A 22242-nucleotide genomic window follows, 5' to 3' on the forward strand; every position below is an offset into this window, starting at 1 on the left:
ATTCCAAGAAGCTTTCGCCAGAGGGCTTTCGAAGGAAAACCTAGCGTTAAGGCCCCGACCACTGAAGAGTCCACCCTCGTACCTAACTGCCGGGCCACACCCGAGGACTTCGCGCGGCTCCCGCCCGACTCCGGGTCCCGCCCCCGCATGTCAAGCTACCGGCCGAGCAGCCTGATCGCTAGCTTCTCCAGCGCGTCAATGGCTAAAAGAAACGTGGGATTCCGAGCCCCGCCCCCAGCCCCGCCCACGCCCAGCCCCGCCCCGCCCCCGGCGCACTCGCGCGCCCTCCACGCCCACGCCGTGCCAGCAGTTGCCCTTCTAGCTGGAGTCCGGTGCGCATCGGCGTAGGTCCCTTGGGAAGGGTCGGGAGACTTGGGCTACGTCCTCTCCCTGGGCTGCCAGCTTCCACTGTCGCAGAGAAGCGACCCCACGCGGCGGCGATCGACTCATCAAGGGCTCCCAGCGAGGAAACCGCTCGGGCGCTGCCAGCTGGGCCGGGCGGAGCTGCGCCGGCCGCAGGGTGGCTCTGCCAGTCCCTGAGTGCCGGGTCCGCCGCACACGTGTCTTAGCGTCACGTCCGCGCGCGCCCCCGGGGCTTGCGTCAGCTGCCGCTCCTGAAGTGAGTGGGCCAGGGCTCTGCGCACCAGAACGCCGCCGGAGGAGGGCACCGCACGGCCGCGAGCCCCGAGAGCGACGACCACTCCGGGTGCCGCCGAGAGGATCGGCGCGGTCCGGTCCCCGCCCTCCCGGTGCCGGTCGGGTCCGCGCTGGGTTCCCCGGGCTGGGCGCCGTGGCGTTGCCCCGGAGCCCGCCACCCGCGGGGCGCGCACCGCCTTAACCCGGGCGGCCCCGCGGCAGGCAGACGCCCGCAGGTCCATGGTGGGCTCGGAGCGCGATGAGCCGCCCGTCCTCCACCGGCCCCAGCGCTAACAAACCCTGCAGCAAGCAGCCGCCGCCGCCTCAGACCCCGCACGCCCCGTCCCCGGCTGCGCCCCCGGCCGCCGCCACCATCTCGGCTGCGGGCCCCGGCTCGTCCGCGGTGCCCGCCGCGGCAGCGGTGATCTCAGGCCCCGGAGCCGGCGGCGGGGCCGGCCCGGTGTCCCCGCAGCACCACGAGCTGACCTCGCTCTTCGAGTGCCCGGTCTGCTTTGACTATGTCCTGCCCCCTATTCTGCAGTGCCAGGCCGGGCACCTGGTGTGTAACCAATGCCGCCAGAAGTTAAGCTGCTGCCCGACGTGCAGGGGCGCCCTAACGCCCAGCATCAGGAACCTGGCTATGGAGAAGGTCGCCTCGGCAGTTCTGTTTCCCTGTAAGGTAAGTCCAGCCACCATCCGCAGATCTGCCAAGGAACCTTCCAGAGTTCCGGTGCCCTCCAGCGCACTTGAAGGCCCTAAGAGGCGAATGGCATTTCACTGTTTCCATCTCTCTGTCTCTCTCTCTGTCTCTCTCTCTGTCTCTCTCTCTCTCTCTCTCTCTCTCTCTCTCTCTCTCTCTCTCTCTCTCTTTCTCTCTCTCTCTCTGGCGCGCTCTCTCTGTCTCGTGTGTGTACCTTGTCTATTGTTTCCAGGCCAACCTGTCCATTTTGGGAACTAGCAACTAGGGTTGACGTTTGCCGGAGCATTGACTGTAGATAAGTTGGCATTTCCTGACGGTTTAGAAGCATCCCAGCTCTCCCAGCCAAGTGCCGCCGCGTCCACCGCAGGCAGGGGTGTGCTCTGTAAAGGCTGGGCAGCTTAACGTGAACAGGGAAGCTGGCGGTGGAGATTGTGGAGAAAGGAAACGGACGGTTTCCAGCGCTAAGCTTGGCGAGAACGGTCCTGGATTCCTCCTGGACCCAGTACCCAAGATCTGGGAGCGCTTGAGAGAGTGCTTACAAAGGGGAAGCGGATACTGCCTGCTTCGCTGGGGAACCCAGAAAACCCAGCAAGCCACGCCTTCTCTCAGCTTCCCAGGCTTGCGGAGGACTCAGAAGTTGTAGCTGCTGTTTGGTTTTTGTTTTGGTTTTTTTGTTTGTTTGTTTGACTAAGTGCGATGAACTCGAGTCCATAAGGACTCAACGCGGCCACTCGAGAGCTTTCTTAGTTCTCTCTCCAGTGCCAGCATTTTATTTAGTTACCTGTCTGGGGGGGGGGGGGGGGCAAACCACAAGCCAAAGTCCGAGCTCTCATTCCCATGGCTCCAACGGTTTGTTCAGGGCCTGTGTTTACATCCTCACAGCTAAATTAATGGAATCATGCATGTCTATCTCTGAAAGCTTTTTTTTTAAATACTCACAGAGATAGTGGTTTTTTTTCTCTGCCAACCAGCTTTATTAATAATATCCTCACCTGAAACTTGACTTGATCTCCTGTATTTTAAATGACTGATAGCATTACATTGTGTGGTTCTACTATAAGATCCTGTTGCCAGCACTGAAACCCTTACAAAACTCCTCACAATCTCATTTATATGCCTCTTTCTAACCTAGACCTCTGTCAAGGAGTTTATTTTCTGAACTTATAGGTGGGAATAATGTTAATATTTCTGAGATTTTTTTAATGAAAGTAATTGTTCTACCTGAGACTGTTTTGTCTTGCATATCTCCTTAGTGATTAATTTTTAGGGCAAGAGCTGTTTTAAATTAAAAATAGCTCACTGGAAATTTTCGTTTTAGGCTTCATAGTCAAGTCAGTAAAATGAGTGAGTTACTTTGGTCTTCTGCCCAGCTACAAACCCAATTAAAATAGCTTATTCAAATAAGGGTTTGAATGCGGGTTTAGGCTATAGGGTCAGCTTATTAACTTGCTTGCCTTTAGCCCCACCCCCGGTCCTGCTTACTAATTCACTCAACTCAGGTGCTGCATCTGTGCAATTCGGATAAAATAGTTTCATGCCGCCCCCTTTTATTGGAAGCAGATTTTCCCCCTCCTATAATACAACCTGATTATAGTTTCCCCTCCTTCTGCTCCTCCCAGTTCCTTCCCACCTCCCCTTCCATTCTGATCCACCCCCTTTCTGTCTCTCATTAGAAAAGAATAAGCTTCCAACGAATGGCAACAATAAGGAAAGGAACCAGAGAAGGCACAGTTAGAGACCCACTTGTTCTCCCATTCTGGAAGCCATAATATACACCCAGAGGACCCTGTGCATGCTGTATGTCAGCGTCTGTCCTCCATCACTGTGCCTCGCTCAGGATGAACTCTTTCTAATTCTATTTACCTGCAAACGGCATTCTTCTTAATGAGTGAGTAATACTCACTGTGTAACTAACTGTTCCACACGTTCTCTATCCATTCTTCTTTAGGGAGACATCTAGGAATTATGAACATGTCTGTCTGAATGAGTATCACTGCGGTAGGAGGAAGCATCCTTTGGATATGTGCCCGAGAGTGGTAGAGCTGAGTCTTGAGGTAGATCCCCATCTTCCTGAGGCACCACCACACTGATTTCCATTGCGGCTGTGTGAATTCGCACTCCTCCCAACAGTGCATGGGTGCTCCTCTTACTCCACATCCTCGCCAGCCTGAGGCTGTCTCTTGTGTTACTGAACTCAGCCATTCTGACAGGCAGAAAATAGAATCTCAAAGTCATTTTGATTTATATTTCCCTGATGGCTAAGGATGCCAAACATTTCTTCAGGTGTTTCTCTGCCATTTTATGTTTCCTCTGTTGAGAATTCTCTGTTTAGAGCTGTATCCCATTTTGAAAAATAGGATTATTTGGTTTGTTGATACCTAGTTTGTTGAATTCTTTATATATTTTGGGTATTAGCCCTCTGTCAGGCGTGGAGTTGGTAAAAATATTTTCCAGTTCTATAGTCTGCATTTTGTCTGAATGACGGTGTCCTTTGCCTTACAGAAGCTTTTCAGATCCATGGGTTGATCTTAGTACCCATGCTAACAGTGTTCTGTTTGGAAATTCCTTTCCTGTGCAATGAGTTCGAGGCTATTCCCCACTTTCTCTTCTGTCAGATTCAGTATATCTGGTTTCATGTTGAGGTTTTGTGGGGTGGTGAGTATTGATCTATTTGGAGTCTTATACACGCCGATATTCAGTTGGACCAGCACCATTTGTTGAAGATGCGTCTTTTTTTTTTCAAGTGTGTACTTCTCCTTTCTTTATCAAAAATTAAATGTCCATAGGTCTGTGTTTACATCTGGGTTTTCAGTTTCATCCATTGATCAGTCTCTGGTTTTGTGCCAGTGCCATGTGGTTTGTATTAGATAGCTCTGTAGTACAACTTGAAATTGGGAATGATGAAACCTCCAGCAGTTCTTTTATTGTTCAGGATTGTTTTAGCTATCTTGGGTTTATTTGTGTTTCAATACGAAGCTGAGAATTATCCTTTTAAAATCTGTGAAGATTTGGAATATTTATGGGGATTGCATTAAATCTGTAGATTGCTTTTGGTAAGATGGCCATTTTTACTATATTTATTTATACTACCAATCCATGAGCATGGGGGAATCTTTCCATCTTCTGATATCTTCTTCAATTTCTTTCTTTGGTGCCTTAAAGTTTTTATCAAACAATTCTTTCACTTGCTTGGTTAGAGTTATGCAAGATTTTTTATATTATTCCATGCTATTGTGAAAGATATCATTTCCCTGATTTCTTTCTCTGTCATTCATATATAGATTTCTGTGAGTTAATTTTGTATCCAGCTACTTTGCTGAAATGGTTTATTAGCTCTAGGAGTATTCTGGTGGAGTTTTTTGGGTCACTTAATATATACTATCTGCAAATTAAGAGTACATGTAGAGTACTTTTCTCAATCTAGTTTATGAGAGTGCAGTTGGGCCAAGCCATCATGCAGATCAGGAGCCAAGCTTATAATAAGTCTTAGGGTTACTTTTGTGTGTGTGTATTTATAATGTTTATAAAACTGGAGTGTGCATCCCTTACATTTGATTAAGTAGTAATCCAAACTATTCGAGCAGGGCAGCTCAACCATTTGGTTTGGAAAAGCCAAATTTGGATGTGTACTTAACTGCAGCAACCAAAACTCTTCACTGGAGATGAAAACCATTAAGGAATAAGGTCTGTGTCAGATTGAAAACAAGGCAGGTCTGTGTACTTAGCTCAGGTGATCCAGCTCAGTGTAGGGCTGCTCTCTTGTTTTAGGAGCCTGGGCTCCTCAGCCTCTCTACTTTAGAACAGTGATTCTCAGTGAGAAGGGGCAAACGACCTTTTCACGAGCATCACCTAAGGTCACTGGAAAACACAAGTATTTACATTATGATTCATAACCGTAGCAAAATTACAGTCATAAAGTAGCAACTAAATAATTTTATTGGGGGGCTTGGGGGGATGAGGGTGAGGGGTGGTCACAACGTGAGTAAAAGTTTAAAGGGTCATTAAAGGGTCACAGCTTTAGGAAGGCTGTTGAAAGACAAGAGGCTTCCCCAGCCCCTGAGGCTCTATGTGTCTGTTACCTTTCTTCCTTGCACTGGTCCCTGGGAGTATTGAGATAGTCTGTCTCAACTGCATTACACAGGGCCACTCCTTTAAAGTGTCAGCTAGGTTGTCTGACCTTTTCTCTCTTTTTTTTTTTTTTCTTTCTTTTTTAACAAAGCAACCTTGTTATACTCTAACCTCAGAAAAGACTTGCTGAGGCTTTCAAATTCAGTAGTGATATGCAGTCACATTTCAGGAACTTTGAAAGAAGATAAATACAAATGGAAAACATGTCGTAGAATGATATGAGAAGACTAGAGAGGTTTAGTATTTCCTACAGTACGTTGGACAGCATAGGCAGACTCCTTATCACAACACCACCAAAGGGCAACCTTTTACTCCTGCATAGGAGCTGGGAATGTGGAGACAGCTATGCCAGGCATTCATAGAGGGGAAAAAAGAGAAAAGCTAGAAACTGGACTTTGATGTCAAATCTCAACCCCTGATCCCTCCCTGATTCGGCGCTCACCTTTGGCCAAATTCAAACATAAAGCCAGTACTAACAGGGCAAACTGTCTGTATCTACATGCCAAATTCCTTCTGCTTAGGGACAGCCATTGGTTGGCTCTGTTTTAGGCAGTGTTTACTGAGCTAGATCTCTGCGTACCTGATGTGGGAATCTGACAGCTATAGAAAAATTATCTTGTGTATTGTATGGATGTATCTGACGTGTCAGTTAAAAAGCCTTTGGCCTATGGCTTAGGCAAGAAATTGGAGGCAGGCCATGCCGGCAGAAAACGAATTCTGGAGAAGAGCAAGGTAGAAGATCTAGGTGCCTGGGAAGATATGAGGGGATGGACACATGGTTCATGAGCACAGGGAACCCGCCATGGGGCAGAGTATAGGTTAAAATAATTGGGTTGTGTAAGTCATGATCTAGTCAGAGTAGAGCCTAGCTATATGGCCAAGGTATTTGAGTCTGAGTCATATTTCTGGGAGCATGGGACTGGAAGGAAGCACCTGGAGCTAACTCAACAGACAGTTTCTGTAACATACTTTGTTTAGGTCTTTATATTTTAAGAGGCATTCATCCTGCTCAGTGATAGGATGTAACCATTGTCCCAGGAGCTCCTTGACTTTGTACAAAGTGGTTCCTTTTTAGCCTCTGGGGGTCTTTAGAAGCAGGGCTAGGGCTAAATGATTACAATGGAGATTTTTCTTGCCCTAAAATTCTAGAATCTGCCAAGTGGTCATGGGAACAAAATCACTAGAGAGAAGGCAGAAGAGCCAGGTTCTCAGAAGGCCTAGCTATGGTCTAGGTGTGAACTTCCCTGAGCCAATTAGCTCATCTACGACAATAAATAGAGAGACTTCCTACATGGTGGATATCTTGAGATCAGATTAAAAAGGCCATAGAAGGTCCTTCCTCACCAGTGCAAATGGAGGCCAGCTGGTTGTACTGTGCTGGGACAGGGAAGCCCACTCACAAAAATATGTTTAAAGATTTCTTCTTAGTCTCAAAACTTCTCCCACGAGTCACTGTCTTCAGAAGCTGTCTCTGCAGTCTTTACAGTTGCCTGAAATTGACGGTGTTAGCCCAGAGACTTAGAGTCGTACACGAAGAACCAGAACTCTGATCCATTACTCCAAGGGTCAGTACTTTAGAGAACAAGATTGACAGTACAGCTTTTGAATGTCAAGCGGAATTGAAGGCTACAAAATGGCAAAGCCGTGCTAAAATTGAAGGTTGATTCTGATGTAATTGACCAAAGGTTTCACCTGGTTAGCACAACCTGGAACTAAAGTCAGCTGCCACTAAAGTTATCCTTCCTACAGCCAGACTAGAAGCCAGCTAAAAAGTATGGTAAATCTGGCCTTGAAAGTACCAGCCTGAGATTCAACTGGAGTCTCTCTGTTCCTTACAGCTCTTTCTTGTAAGCTCCATTGTATCCCATTGGTGTGATTGTATAAAGGCCAGGCTAAGCAGCACTTCTTACTCAGACATGTAAAGCCTTCATTCAGGAGAGGCGTGAGACAGTTATACATTTGATCACCTGAATGCCAGCGCCTACCACCAGTCAGTACTGCTGAAGATACATGATTATACCTGGGGTATTAGAATGACTTTCCATTTTGCACATCCAGAAAAGGAAACTAGAGCTGTTTTCCTGGTTAAATGTGTGTGTGTGTTCATCCTTCAGGTCTTATTGGAGCTCCTGAAATTTACCCGGGGTGCTCTACTGCCTTTACATCCATCACCTGCCCTTTTCCTTTAGTTCCTGGGTCGTTCCCAGCTATCAGTTTCACCTCTCACTTCCAATTTGGTAGACTTTTTATGGAATGGCCTTTTAGACTATGTAGCATCTATGGGGTAAGAAGTTACCATAGAGATAAAATAGACAGGATTCCCTTGGTAAACATGTGGGCTTGTGCCCTTTTTTAAAACTTCGAGTGAATAAAGGTGCTGTCTTTGTTCCCTCCTGCTGGTAGGCTCCCTGGCTGTGATAGTTTTAAGAGCAAGCCCAAATCCAACCTTCTGGTCTACATCTTCACTCTATTCCCACCGTGGCTGGCTCCTCTAAGCCACATAGGGTGATGATGGGTTTGGTAGTAATAATTCATGCAAACTGCCTCGCACTGCTCTGGCACTAAATACATGACAGTTAGTTAGAAATTCACAGGAAGCAAATGATGAGGGTGGTGTCACTGCAGGCAGGTGTAAACATGAGAATCTTTTCTTTCTTCCTCCTGCAGGTTCGTTCTCTCAATGGGCTTCTCTCCCGAATGTCTGGTGGTATAAGCCCATCTTGAGTTTCCTAGAGCCAGGTGATGTGGCCCTGACATTAGTTCATTAGTGTTTCAGGGATAAGGCCTTTTTTCATTCTTCCCATTTCTGTAATCTATCTTACTCTCATTTCCTTCCTTCTTCCTTCCTTCCTTCCTTCCCTTCCTTTTTTAATTGAGAAAAATAAGGCCTTGTTATGTAGTCCAGGCTGTCTCAAACCCATGCTCCTCTTGCCTCAGTCTCCTGAGGTGGTGGGCATGTGCCACTGTTCGGAGGGTCTGTATTCTCGTAAAGCCTCATTTGGTTAGGCATCACTTTTAAGTATATACATTTTATATATCTTACTTTACACATTTTAAGTTACAACTGTTTTTATTTCTTATTTGTGACATTTTTAAGGTTGAATATCACAATTTTTATTTTATACTTAAAGGACTAGAATTAACAGTAATATAAGTTATAACTTTTACATTTTTAATCAGAGGAAGCACGATGCTCATTCCTTTTTAAAGTATGAAGGAACAGAAAATAATGTAAAATCAAAATGCCCCATAAGCCCTAAAAATAACCATGATTCCATTTTGTAAATTTCCTTGCAAACATACCTGTAACATAATGGTTTCATTCACCCACACCTCCCCTACCAAGAAAAAAAGCAAGGAAAATGGGAAGTACAAATTTTCATGCTGTTTCTTGGCTTTTCAGGTCATGCACATGGTGGCTGCTTTTCTATACTGATAAATGATCTTTGAGGTCATGGTCAAGGGCTGCACCAGACTGCAGTTCACCAACAGCACCAGAACTAGTCAATCAGGTTCCTGCTAGTAGTCATTTTTAATTGTGTTTTCTTGACGTGATTTTCTTTTGATTACTACTAACCTGAATCCTTGAGTCTACGATGACCATTTCCTAAGGATGCGGTTTCTGGGGTTTCTGTAGTACATGAGGAAGAAACAGGTCTTGCTTGGTAAAGCCACAGTAAGTAGGTCAGTCCTTCAGCCGTATTTGCAGTTCCATTTCTACTCTGCATCCATCACTGGGTGTTGTCCTTTATGGCCTTAGTGTTGCTGATGATTCAGTCTTCCCTGAAGCTGCTTGCTGCTCGTGATCCACATAATTTTGACCACCTGAATCTTGTCTGACATTCCCCTATGGCCCCACTGATCTGCCTCACCTGCCCTTGCCCGCCCCCCCTCACCTTCCTTGACTCCAGTGGCAGAGATAGATAGCTTAGCAGAAAAGCAGTGCCTTCCTGAACCAGGAACACAGGGGAGTCACAGCATGGGGACTGCACTTTTGCTCCTGAAGAAAGAACCGGTGGAAGGCCATCACATGGACCCCAGGGAAGCCAGCTAGAGAAAACTGCTTGCTTGCTTGCTTGCTTGCTTCCTTCCTTCCTTCCTTCCTTCCTTCCTTTTAGATGCCTGACAGGTCTCCCATTATCTTCCTAACCTCATTGTGAAAGTGATAATATGCAATTAACATACCTCATTAGTATACATACTCTTGAACTTGTCAGTTTGGACCACACAGGCTTCAGTCTGAAGCAGTGACTTTTCTTTCATTCTCTCTGCTTGGCTGAGAGACTGGGCTCCCCTTCCCACTGAAGACTCAAGCACTGGGTCTGTAAGGAATGACAGATTAGAGGCATCCTCTTCTAAGACTGCCAGATGGAATTCACAATGCCTAGCTACATTTGAGCTTCAACTGAGCTACAGATAATTTTGCAAGAAGCTATAAGTATATATTTTTTAAAAACTATCTGAAAGATATACTAGGCACCTTGTATATTATTTGTTTATTTGACAACCCCACCAATTCTTTTGATGAATATGACTGAAAAGACCAGTAAGGTAGAATCACTATTTAAGGCTTGTCCGTGTTGTGGATATGATCGTGCAGGTGGGAACCTGGGCATTGAAGAGAGAGCACATATTGAAAAGGGCTTCCCCCTTTTGCTAGTAGCATGACAGAAAGCCTTTGACTCTGGTATTTCGTTACCAGTGACAGAGTACACTTGCTTGCCAGCTCTGCCTGTGGACAGATGAGAAACACATCATCAGAAATCAACTTTTGCTCTAAGATTAAGAATGCACTATTGCTAGCGCATAGAGTTTTACAAGGCCACATGTTCCCTCTGTCCATTACAGAATGTTCTCCGATATCTAAGAGAGTAATTACCCCCAAAGTTTTCCATCAACACTCCATTTAGTAAGAAAATTATCTGTAGTATATGATCTATTTTGTCTTAGGAGCAAAAGATGGATCTATGAACCCAAGATTTTAATTAGAGCAACCTTCTCTAAACAAACTGTCATGTTACCAGCATATTAGTCTCAGCAGTGTTTGTTGACAGTATGTGGCAGTTCTGGGCCTGAGTAATAGTGTCTTCTCATTTATTATCTGTAAGACTGTTACTGCCCTACGGGTCAATAATCAGGCCTTCACCCCTCTGCCTTGAGAGCTGAGGTGAGGAATTTGCCATTGGAGTTAAAATATGCAAGGATGTTTAGAGGAAGATTTACCCAGATACAGAGTGAGCAACTTAACTTTATCCTGCTGTTCAAGGGTTAACTTGAAAAATACACACTCTTTCATTATTAATCACACTAACAGGCTCAAGGTCAGATCGGAGCTAGTACTGGCATTCTAAACACAGTATTTCACCAGTAGTTGTAAATGTGTTTCTAGAGGGGCATATAGCCATCAAAAGGACAGCCGAGTTTGTGGGACATTTCAGAAGTTGTAAACACCCGACTCTAGTCGTTTATATAAATGAAATATGTGACACATCTTTACTAAAGAAATGATAAAAAGAAACCTATAATTCCGATATTTAAAAATATGAACATTTTTCTTACATGGTCTGAAACTGAGTCCCTCTTTAGTATTAAAATCTACAGTAAGATTTCCAGTTAAAGTAAAATAGCATGGTGTGAGACTGTCTGTCATCTGCAAATAAACCTAATATTTGTTCGTTTGTCTGTAAGTACCAGGTAGGCAAGGAGCAGGTAATAGAACCAGTAAATCAGAGCTTAAAATTATTAGGACTGTAAGAGATGGGCAGTAATCTATGATCACGTGCCAGTCGGTGTCTGAGGAGCAGATACACACTTTAATCACATACACACAAAAGCTAGTTTGAACTGCTAGGAGGCTGTCTTTGTAAAATTTTAATGACTTATTTTTGTTTTATGTATATTGGTGTTTTGCCTGCACATATGTCTGTGTGAGGCGCAGGAGCCCCTGAAACTGAAGTTGCAGACAGTTGTGAGCTGCCCTACAGGTGCTGGGAATTGAACCTGGGTCTTCTGGAAGAGTGACCAATGCTCTTAGCCACTGAACCATCCCTCCATGCCCTAGAGGCCTGTTTTGTTTGTTTAAGGCTATTTTGAGGTTGAACATGTAGTATGTCGTTTCCCTTGTATGCACAAGGTCCTAGGTCCAGTCCCCAGTACTAGTTAATGGTTAATTTTGATAAACCTAAGGCTTGCCATACTGCGTTCATCATGCTATAATAGGTTCCCCTGAATTCCCATTTGAGCAAGCCTGAAGAGTTGTGAGAAGAGAGACAGCAGCTAGGTAGTTCACTGGTTGTCGGCTGACACATCCCCCCCTTTTGAACCCTTCACTCTATTTCTAGCAGCCATTTAAGAAAAGGTGGATTGGGCTAATTTCCCACCTGGCACTCACCTGTTAGATGGTGTCTTGGAATGCAGTGGGCCTGTTTACTCAGTGGACAATGCAGCTGAAGTGGTCAGAAATGGCAAAGCTGGCCACACACCAGCAGTGACTTCCAGCCGTGGAAGGATCAGTAGGGCGATAGCAACACTGTCATAGAAACTCTGACTTCTGTGAGGAAGCAGTGGCTTTTGTAACAGTTCTGTCTTCATTGCAAAACTATGTTGCTTCACTAAAATGAGTCCCACAAAACCTTGAGAAAAAGAGAAATGAACCGTGTAGATGCTGTATGCTAGGAAAACACTAGGAGACAGCTCAGCTCATTCAACCAACTCTTTCTGAGAAACGTTTATCCTTTAAAATGTAAATATGCTAACATTTCTCCTGGGTTCCTTTGTACATTTTTAGTTTGGATGTGATTTAAGCATAGATAATAGTTGCAATATTAGTGTAAAAAAAGAAAATTCCCAAACAGCCTTTATCCAGACTCTCTTGTGTGGGGGTGTTCTCACTTTGCTTTTACTTATATTGTTAAACATTTGGATGTAAGCTGCAGGCGCCCTGCCTGAGCCCTACATCTCTCCTTGTGTGTCTCTTTAAAAATAGGACATCTGCTGTAACCAGGAAATAAGACACAGCCCAGACACTGTACTCTCCTCTGCAGTGCGCATGGATAGCTCAGGGCTTGTCCTAGAAATGCCCTTTTCAGAGTGGAGGCTTCCCGGCCAGCCACGAGTTGCATTTAGGCATCACTGTGTGTTTTATGGTCATTACAGCTTATTTAGCTCGGAGCCAAGTGCTGTTTGCTTGTGCTTACTCTGGAAAAGGTCATTTCTTGGAATTGATTCACATCCAACAACAGAATATGGGTTTTATTTTATTTTATTTGGAGAGAGTCTCATTTGAGACACTGACAGCTATCCTGCTAATGAGTTCGAGCTATTTCCTTGGAGGTAAGCAGATGGAGGCAGGGCGTTTACCTCACAATGCCCCAGAGGAACCAGCTTATGCCATGGAGCTCCTGGTTACCTCCATTGTAGTGGGTGACTGACTGGTGGTGTTCAGTGTGTCATTCTGAAATTACACAGAATAGAGTTTAATGAAACAGATTAAATGACTTGGTCTAAGCCTTCTATACGTACACTAGCTGACTGCAGAGAGAAGAGTATTTAGCTTATAGCCTCATTTCATAAACAAACAGTGTTACTGTTTATTAGGTAAATAAATATCTCATTATGCACATTTGTGTATGAAAGTTTTGTATTTGTACATGAAAGGGTTTCTGTGGCTCAAAGAGGGAAACCCTGCCTAAATTCCACCTTAAATACAGCCTTTAAACCTCCTGCCAGGGAAAGAATGGCAACTATTTACTGCTTTCTGCAAAGACTTAAACACGAAGCTGAAGCCGCAGGTTACACATAGCCTTTCAGAGGCAGAATGTGTTTGCTCAGGACCACTGTGCTAGCCCCTGGCAGGCTGCTAAAACAGTATCCTAGGTGAGACATTCTACATTTCTTTCTCCTTCTGGTCCTCCCCACATTGTTAGTCCTCCCATCTCTCTCTCTCTCTCTCTCTCTCTCTCTCTCTCTCTCTCTCTCTTCTTTTTTCCTTTTTCTTCTTTAGAGTGGATGGCTTAGAAATAGCCTCCACCCTTTGGGGAAAATGAGCACATCTTTCCCAAAGGAAAAATGTCGTTTATAGCTGTGGGTGTGTCCCAGGACACACAAGCCTCTCTGCAAAGGAGCCCAGGGGCTCCTCTCAGCAGCACTTGGGTACAGCAAAGAACCAGGCCTGTGAATGGAAAGCCCTCTCAGCCCAGATGTCAGGAAGATAATCGTTTGCTTCAAATGGTCTAGATCATTGAGCCATGACTGTGTCAAGTGGATAGCATATGTAACATGGATAAGCCAGACAGATGGGTGAGTTGACTTACGACGCAGGCACCACAAAACAAACAAAGTTGGAATGTTTTCCTTTTGGAGATCATCTTTAATCCAGTTACCATAAAATGTTCTCAGTGGTCCTGAATTACCACAATTGATTGGTGTTGAAATTCAGCTGGTTTAAAAGAATCAGTAAAACACTCAAGGCTTTAAAAAAAAAAAAACAAAAACAAAAACATGGTTAAGTTAGTAGAGCCTGTAGCAAGATCTTTCCAGAATGCCACTGTCCACACGGGTGCAAGGAAATGTCTGTCTGTCCGTGTGACCTGAGGGGGTTCCCCTGAGGAAGAGTGGCATGTGTGAGAGCCAGTCACATCACATAAACGGCCCTGCCCAAGCGGGACAGGTTATCAAGCTCTGCTGCCGATAGAAACGCTTGCTATGGGTGTTGGCTCTGGGAGGCACAGTGGGCTGGGGCTGTGGGGACAGGCTCAAAGGGTGCTCTCCTGGATGCGCTGGGCCAGACTTTGCCTCATTCTTGGGCTTCACCCTGGCAGATCAGGTCAACAGCCCATTCTAAGCCATCTTCAGATCCAAACACTGAGCCAGGCTCTGAGACAGCCTTGCTATTTTTGTTGTGTTTATGTGTGCTTTAAAAACTCTGGACTGAAATGCCTCACCCACCGTCCACAGGAGGCTCTATGTCCTGCCCACACCCCAGATTTAAAACAGTTCATAGGGACTTCTTTGAGAGGCTTTGAAAAGTTGAGAACATAGAGTGTAAATAGAAATGGATAAATCTATTTCTCCTTCTAACCAAGACTTTTTTTTTTTTTTAACCTGGACTTTAACAATTAGTCTACAGCTCTGCAATACGAGCGAGCAGTTCTGTCAGGCAATACAGACATGCTTCAGCCAAGGTGATGAGGAAGGACATGAGCTATTTTATTTACTTATTTATTTATTTATTTTGCTTGTTTGCTTAGTTTGTTTGGTGGTTTTATTTTGTTTTGTTTTTGAAAAGGAATTCTATGAGGTTCAGGAAAAGCCTGAAGCATGCAACCCCTCTGTCTTAGTCTCCAGAGCAATAGCATACACACACACACCCTCTTACCCACCCCTCACCCCCCCCCATCCTACCCTCCACTTCACTCCCACCCCCACCCTGTGCTCTGTGTTGCCCGTAGTGTCTTTGAGTTCCCTGTGGGGAGCAGCTGCTGTTGTCTTTGCTTCTCTATCCTCTCAGAGACATCAGCTTGGTATCCTGTGTGGAGAAGATACTCTGGCCCTCCTGGTGGCTAGAAAGACATTCTGTAAGGATTGGAACTTGACCTGTGTTAAGTTTATAAGGGGATTATAAGTCAGAGCAGGGGCAAGCAAAAACAGCTATGAGCTTTTTAATCTTAGGATCATATAAAGGTGGCCTGGTGCTGTTTCTTCTTTGGTGCCTGCAGGCTTGAATGGAGGACCTGAGAGTCGGTGCAGGAAGCTAGACTGACTGTCTGTCATCCTGTGCTCCAGTCAGAGGAGGCTCACTCCTCCTTTTACCTAAAGAGTGGTTGCCGTTTCTTACTTTTTTTCTGTGATCACAGTGCAGAGCACTGGGTAGGTATCTGCTTGTGGCTTGATCTTCCCTCTGGTCACTAGAATTACAATCGTCATTCTTATGAAGGTTGAGAGCAGAAACACTTTTCCGTTCCTTTAGTGTGGCCTTCTGCCATGATGGACATGATATATCTACTGAGACTGTCCTGCAAATGGGAAGGAAAAAAACGATTTTATTCCTATCCCAGCAAGGCAGCATGTGAAGGGCAGCCTGTGTTTAGTTCACCTAGCTCCCACTTTCCCAACCTGGAATGAGGACCACACAGGCCTCCTCAGCAAGAGGTGTGTGCTTGACCACTAGGAAGAAATTTCAGGAAAACTTATTGGGCTTTAAGGACTTTAAACTCTGATAAGTCGCCAGTCTTGAATGTGATTCTTTAGAAGCAAAACAAAAATCTGTAGGCACAGCCCTCTTGGGGACAAAGGTGAGGACAGAGGTGACAGCATGGCAACAAAAGTGGGTCCCAGCCTCCTCCACCCAGGCTTAGCCACTGGCAGTCAAGACCAGGGAACCACAAGGGAGCCCTGCCCACTGATTAGATGATCTGCCATCAGTCTTAGGAAGGAGTAAGTGAAACTGTGTGCTGTCTTCAAAATCATCTGTTCGCAGGAAAAGCCTAGAGATGATCCCGTGTTCCATTGCCCCACCCCACATCCAAGTACTTGACTTCTTAAAAGCAATCAGGGCTTATGAAAAGTGAGAAAGGGGCCATGTTATCTCAGTAGTTTTGCTTGTCTGGTATAGGGAAAAGAACAATTAAGCCTCATTGTTTACCATTGTTGGGGTGTGGGTCTAGAAAGCAGTGCCCTGACTTTACACGTGATGCTATTGACAGTGAATAGAAACTGAGACTTGCCTTTCCTTGAACAGAAGTAGTTTAGATAAAGATAGAACTGGAGCCCAGGAAGGCCGGTGTGGGTGGTCTGCATGGATGCTGGTACTGAGGAGGTTTGGGGAAGACGCCATGATGCAGTATGTTGCTTTCTGTCTCTGCAGTATGCTACCACGGGCTGTTCCCTGACTCTACACCATACAGAGAAACCAGAGCATGAAGACATCTGTGAATACCGTCCTTATTCCTGTCCTTGTCCTGGTGCCTCCTGCAAGTGGCAGGGATCCCTGGAAGCCGTGATGTCCCATCTCATGCATGCCCACAAGAGTATCACTACCCTTCAGGGAGAGGACATAGTCTTTCTAGCTACAGACATTAACCTGCCAGGGGCTGTGGACTGGGTGATGATGCAGTCCTGTTTTGGCCACCACTTCATGCTGGTACTTGAAAAGCAAGAGAAGTACGAAGGTCACCAGCAGTTCTTTGCCATCGTCCTCCTCATTGGCACCCGAAAGCAAGCTGAGAACTTTGCCTACAGACTGGAGTTGAATGGGAACCGGAGGAGACTGACCTGGGAGGCCACACCTCGGTCCATTCATGATGGCGTGGCTGCAGCCATCATGAACAGTGACTGTCTTGTTTTTGACACAGCCATAGCACATCTCTTTGCAGATAATGGGAACCTTGGAATCAATGTCACGATATCTACATGCTGTCAGTGAGGCTCCAGGAGGCTTTCCTAACCCTGGGAAGTTATTTGGGCATAGCGCTCTATGTTTAATAAAGGTTTTTTAATAGATGTTTTATTCAGTACGTCTTCCCGAGGCGGGACCCACAACTGTCCTATGTTTTATTTAAACGACAGCTTCTCGTCTGGCACTGATGAATCTAAGTTCACCGAACTGTGATAATCGGAGTTGGCCTGTTAGTAATTCGGAGGTGGTTCGGGGATCTCAAATCAACTCTATTCTATTTCCTTCCTGAACAGCTCTTGACAGATCGCTCAGGGCTGCCTCCCCCTGCCTCATCCTGAGCCAACAAAAGCACAGTGACTTTCCTGAGAGTCCCTTTATTTCTAGGAGGTAGCAGTTGCTTTAATACCTTTCAGGCTGGGTATTTACACAGAATCACCTGTAGTACTCATCTCCAACAAAGAGCTAGAGAATCAACAGAGTTGAACAACCTCCTCATCTCAGAGTTTGAGGATTACTGGCTTGAATTGTGGGAAAGGGTCCAGAATCTAAAGGTGCTTTAAGGCCATCCTCTGCTGACACTGTTGGTCTCTACTGTCCTTCCTCAGCCTCTGCACACACCACATGGAGACCAGAACTCTAAATCCATGGGGACGCAACCCCTGGGGTTGGCCTGCTTTCAGGCGCTCAGTGAGTTGAGAGTTCTCACAGTTAGTAGTTGCTCACCATAGTACGGATGACCTGTTTACATATGGCTTCCCTTGGAAGCCCTCCTTGACTGTAACTGGTGTGAGAGACTAGATCAGTGCTTGGGAGAACTTGATAACCAGTGTCACATGCTTGCCATTTAAAAAGCGTGTGTCAGTTGTGAGGTTTAGTTTTTGTTTTTGTTTTTATCTTTACACACAGGCACACACATACACACACTTTAATTTTTTAATAAAATTTTTTCAAAAAATGTCATGCTTCATTTTCCTGCTTGAATCGTATGTATCTATTGCACATCTACTGTGGACAGATGCAGAAGTCTCCACCACTACCTCTAGAGCTGGTACGTCCAGCATACCCCTGTGAGCAAAGCCCCTGTCCAAGGTTGGGGGCAGCAGCCCGTATGTCTAAACCCAGTCAGTGCTATGCGTTGTCACTAGTGATGTGGGTCTCATCTCCAGTATTGTTTGCTGTCTGACTGCCAGTGAGAAAACACGCAACTCCCATTTTCCAAAATTACAAAGAGGAGGCATGGTTAGTGTTGGGGCCAGAAATGATGAGGCCCAACCATGGTGCACGCTCTCCCCTTCCAAGCCCCATGTCCCAAAAGAATTCACATTAGCCCTGAACTTCGCTCCAGAATTCAGCGTCTCCTCAGTGAGGTGATTAAGCTAACAGAAGAGCAGTTGGAAGTGATGGCTCCGGGGCTGTCCATGTTCTCTAAGAGAGACACGTGTTAAGCTTTCATGTCACAGTTCTGGCAGGTAAGGAAGTTGGCTAGTTTTATGCCAACTTGACACCCACCAAATTTGCCTGTGGATAATTTATTAAGGTTGATGTGGGAGTGTCCAGCTCACTATGGACAGTTCCACCCCTGGGCTGGTGGTCCTGAGGGCTGAACAAGCCAATAAGCAGCACTCCTCCATGGCCTCTTCGCCAGCCCCTCTGTGTCTTCTTCAGGTTTCTGCCATGCTTCAATTCCTGCCCTGAAATCCATCAGTTATGGACTCTGATATGGAAGCATAAGAAAAATAAGCCCTTTACTCCTCAAGGTGCTTGTTTAGATGGTGTTTTATCAAAGTAATAGAAACCTTAACTAAAACCGTTGCTAAGGTAAATTATAGGCTATTCTTCAAATGAAGAGTAAAAAGATCTGTACAAAAGTAGATAATGATATATTTTGGAAGTGAAGAAAAACCGCTGTTGGTACTAAGTACATCACATTTCCCACTGGTGGAGGTGAGCCAGCTTCCAGGAGCAGGTAGGGGCCCATCTGCTCCCATGATACCCAGGCAGCTTGAGTATAAACAAGCTGAGCCTGTCAGCAGTTGCTTCCTATATAACCCTTCATGTTACTACTGAAATCGGGACTCTGTGGCCAATAGTGCAGGAAAGAGAAAGCTATGAGCAAGGCCTGAAAGAAGGAGATAGAGAAACAGCATGTTAATGCAAAAGGGATGAGGAGGGGTAGCCACCATAGTGGCCAGCGACTGGGTCCTGGAGTTCAGGCGTGCTAATTCCCCATTTCCCCTCAGGATAGGATTTAATGAAGGTTAATAAACCTGTAGACAGCAAAACTGAGCTCTTCCAGGTAGAAGGCCCCACAATCTGATGAGATCACCAACCATGACCTGTCTACTCTCTGGCGTTCCAGAAATTATATTTTCTAACAGAAAATGAAAGAAAAAAAGGCTGGCTGAGAATCCACAGATTATAATCGGAATGCAAGAGGAAGTGAGAAAGATATAAGTCAGAACTGGCTCTTAACAAACAGAATAACCAATAATTGTCAGGAAGTCAGCATGTGATCCATTTGCCATATTTTTTAAAAATGTAAGATTTCTTCTCCTTTGTCCTTTGCCACTGATTAAAACATGGCTGATTGGGCAGTGGTGGATTCAGCCTGTGTTCTGTGGCGCTCTGATACATTTATGCAATGGTTCTCAAAAGGACGAGAGAAGAAAACATTTCAGTCTTTTTTTAAATAAACGAAATCTGAGATCGGGAGCTCCCCACCGACACCACCATCATCATTGCTGGGGAGGATTTGGTCTGTGTCTCTAAAACATGGTTTTAGAAGCTAGGTGCCCAGTAGGAATAACAGAAAACTTGAGAGAGGTTCCTGAGGGCAACAGCCATCTTGGATTCTCAGATACAACCTCAGGTTCCAGCAGTATGTCCCTACTAAAAGCAGCCAGGGTTATATGAGTACCACACAACTCCCTTACAGCAGCATGCCCAGAAAATCACTGGAGGGAATAATCTCTGTACTAATGCCATTAAGGTTCTTGGAACTTGCCATGGGGCCAGCACTGTGACCCTAAATCAGCCCCAGGCCTACAATTCCTCACTAGCAACATTAGAAGGACTGTTTCTGAATGTTGTATCTAGTACTAACTTCTGTGAGAGGACATTCAACTTGAGCTAAAGCAGACAGACCATGCAGGCAGCCTCTGCCGGAAGTGACTCTGGGATGCCCGGGATGTCTGTGACAGGTGGATCACATTTCAGCTGAGTCAGAGCTGTAGGTGTGACCTGGGCACAGAGACCAGCTTTGCTTTGTAGTCCTCCACTCATAGAGTCTGGCCTTGACCCCTGCTTGAACCATGAAGCCACCCATTGTCACAATCTTTAAAGCAAGCCACCTGGTACTCACTTGAGGCTTAAAATGTACTTTCAATGAATACTGTTCATTTGCCTTAAAGTCTCCAAATGACAAAAAGAACATGGAGTCTGTGGACACCAACGCCATTGCTGTTAACCAATTTAAGAATGAATGAATGAATATAAACGTGCAGGGCTTCCTGCAACGTCAAAGATTAGAGCTTCCAAGTAAGGCAGAGTGGAGGCCGAGTGAGCCATGGAAGGAGACAGAATACAAACAGACAACCGCAGAGAGAGAAATAGAGAAAGGGCTTCCAAAATTCAAAAAGGAAGTAAAGGATACCAGAAATGTGTAGGGGTGGGGAGGGGGACCATGACACTGAGAAGGAAGTGAAACAGCTGTAATTCCCCTTGGGTCTGGGGTAGGGGTGGGGAGTGGAAGTAGGCAGGAGCCACTTCCAAGAGCTAAGCCGATGAAAGTTGGCCTGTGAGTACAACACTCCAGACAGGTCCACGCCCGTGCCCGTGCCCGTGCCCCTCGCCATTCTAGAAGCCAATTGCAAGTTTTGGAAGGACTGATTCTCAACTGGTCAGGGAAAGAGAGATCTCATGCTGTGCGATGGGTGTGGGAGTCTTGAGAAAAGCTGTTATTGAGAACCGAGCTACCCAGGGGGCCAAAAAGTTGAAGAGCTTCTGTTTGTCCTGGGACAGCCCCTGACTGAGGCAGCTGGGGAAGGCAGGGGGGCCAGACCCTGACATGCAAGGTGCAAGCAGCCTGAGACTGCCTTACACTGGGAAGGGGTGGGGGAAAGCTGGCCATCTGGGAACAGATCTCAACTGAGAATAACCCTTGAACTTGAGGGCTTTGAACCTGATGCCAGCTGGGAATTCAAACTCTGGATCTTGGGGATTGAATTAAGGTCACTAAGCTTTGGTGACCAGTGCTTCTACCCCAGGAGCTGTCTCTCCAGCCCCTCTTTAAAAAAAAAAAAAAGCAAAAACAAAAACAAAACTTCATATTTTTAATCTCTTGCTCCTTTTTCTTCCCCTCCATATTACTTTCCACTCTCCTCCTTTCGCTTACAGGGACCCTGCTTTGTTCTTCGCTCCACCCCGTCTCCTTCCCTTATCCTGTGCTCAAGATCTTCACACTGGCATCAACAGTGTTCAACTTCAAGGCACCTTGTGCTGCAGTTCAGTCACTTTCCATGGCATGGTCATTGGTGACGAGCTACTGGGCTGTGATCAGTGTTAAAAGCGCCTGTACAGCTTTTGTGGTTTCACGCCACTAGGTCAGTTTGTTTCCATCCTTGATGAGTAGTACCACTCGAGACTGAGCCTTCCAAAGTAGGCTGGGAGGAGGCACATGCCTTTAATCCCAAGACTGAGGAGAAGAGGGCAGGAAGAGCAAAGTAATCAGTCACTTTCTGATTGGATGTATGTCCTGTTCCACAAGATCTACCTGGAACCAATAACTAGGCCAACTAAGTCATGGCTACCTAAGTTGGCTATTCTCCTGAGTGGACATAGAAATCAATTTCCAACTAAATTCTCGATCTTATTCCCATAGAGTAGGGCATCCTTCAGCCCCCGTCAGAAAAGCTGCTTTTGAAGTAGATGGCAATGAGTACAGAGGCCCACCATTGGTCTGTATGCAGAGAATAAAAGACTGTGGATTGCTCAGCTCTAAATGGGGCATCTATAGCCACCTCCCCTCCAAGGCTCTGGGATCGTTGTGTTGGAGCAGGTGGGAAATTTTTTAAGAGCATGGGTCATAGCGATTTGCAGTGACTTCTAGGCATGGCAGGGCTGGTATACTCACAAACTCACGTTGGCTAGGACTCCATACTCAAGACCTGCACAAAATTAAAACTGAAAGAAAGAAAGAAAGAAAGAAAGAAAGAAAGAAAGAAAGAAAGAAAGAAAGAAAGGAAGAGAAGGAGGGAGGGAGGGAGGGAGGGAGGGAGGAAGGAAGGAAGGAAGGAAGGAAGGAAGGAAGGAAGGAAGAGAAGGAGGGAGGGAGGAAGGAAGGAAGGAAGGAAGGAGGGAGGGAGGGAGGGAGGGAGGGAGGGAG

General features: G+C 45.8%; 1 protein-coding gene and 1 long non-coding RNA gene across 4 annotated transcripts in view; one reads left to right on the forward strand and one right to left on the reverse strand.

The window, feature by feature from the left end:
• Positions 1-290: 290 nt before the first annotated feature.
• Siah2 (siah E3 ubiquitin protein ligase 2) lies at positions 291-16963 on the forward strand. The gene is made up of 2 exons (XM_021158922.3): positions 291-1315; positions 16329-16963. Exons 1-2 carry the CDS (start codon positions 896-898, stop codon positions 16884-16886), a joined length of 978 nt encoding a protein of 325 aa, XP_021014581.1. The 5' UTR covers positions 291-895; the 3' UTR covers positions 16887-16963.
• LOC147005633 (uncharacterized) overlaps positions 9920-22242 on the reverse strand; it is a 46374-nt gene continuing 34051 nt past the window's right edge. The window contains exons 1-8 of one of the 3 annotated variants that reach the window (XR_015046739.1): positions 21991-22119; positions 21351-21552; positions 18378-18573; positions 15300-15477; positions 13777-13933; positions 12824-12917; positions 11856-12096; positions 9920-10196 (exon numbers count right to left, since the gene is read on the reverse strand). This is a non-coding gene — a long non-coding RNA (uncharacterized LOC147005633). Of the gene's footprint in view, positions 10197-11855; positions 12097-12823; positions 12918-13776; positions 13934-15299; positions 15478-18377; positions 18574-21350; positions 21553-21990; positions 22120-22242 lie in introns of those variants that run through there. The other 2 variants (XR_015046740.1, XR_015046741.1) reach the window with 2 other exon arrangements.

The sequence above is a fragment of the Mus caroli genome, unplaced genomic scaffold (assembly GCF_978045245.1).
Source record: "Mus caroli unplaced genomic scaffold, Mus_caroli_1 scaffold_3, whole genome shotgun sequence".
Classification (NCBI taxonomy): domain Eukaryota; kingdom Metazoa; phylum Chordata; class Mammalia; order Rodentia; family Muridae; genus Mus; species Mus caroli.

Excerpts from the sequence above, each read along its gene's own strand:
- Siah2 (XM_021158922.3), top strand. The coding sequence starts at position 896 with ATGAGCCGCCCGTCCTCCACCGGCCCCAGCGCTAACAAACCCTGCAGC. Across the intron at positions 1,316-16,328 it reads CAGTTCTGTTTCCCTGTAAG|TATGCTACCACGGGCTGTTC; the intron begins GTAAGTCCAGCC and ends CTGTCTCTGCAG.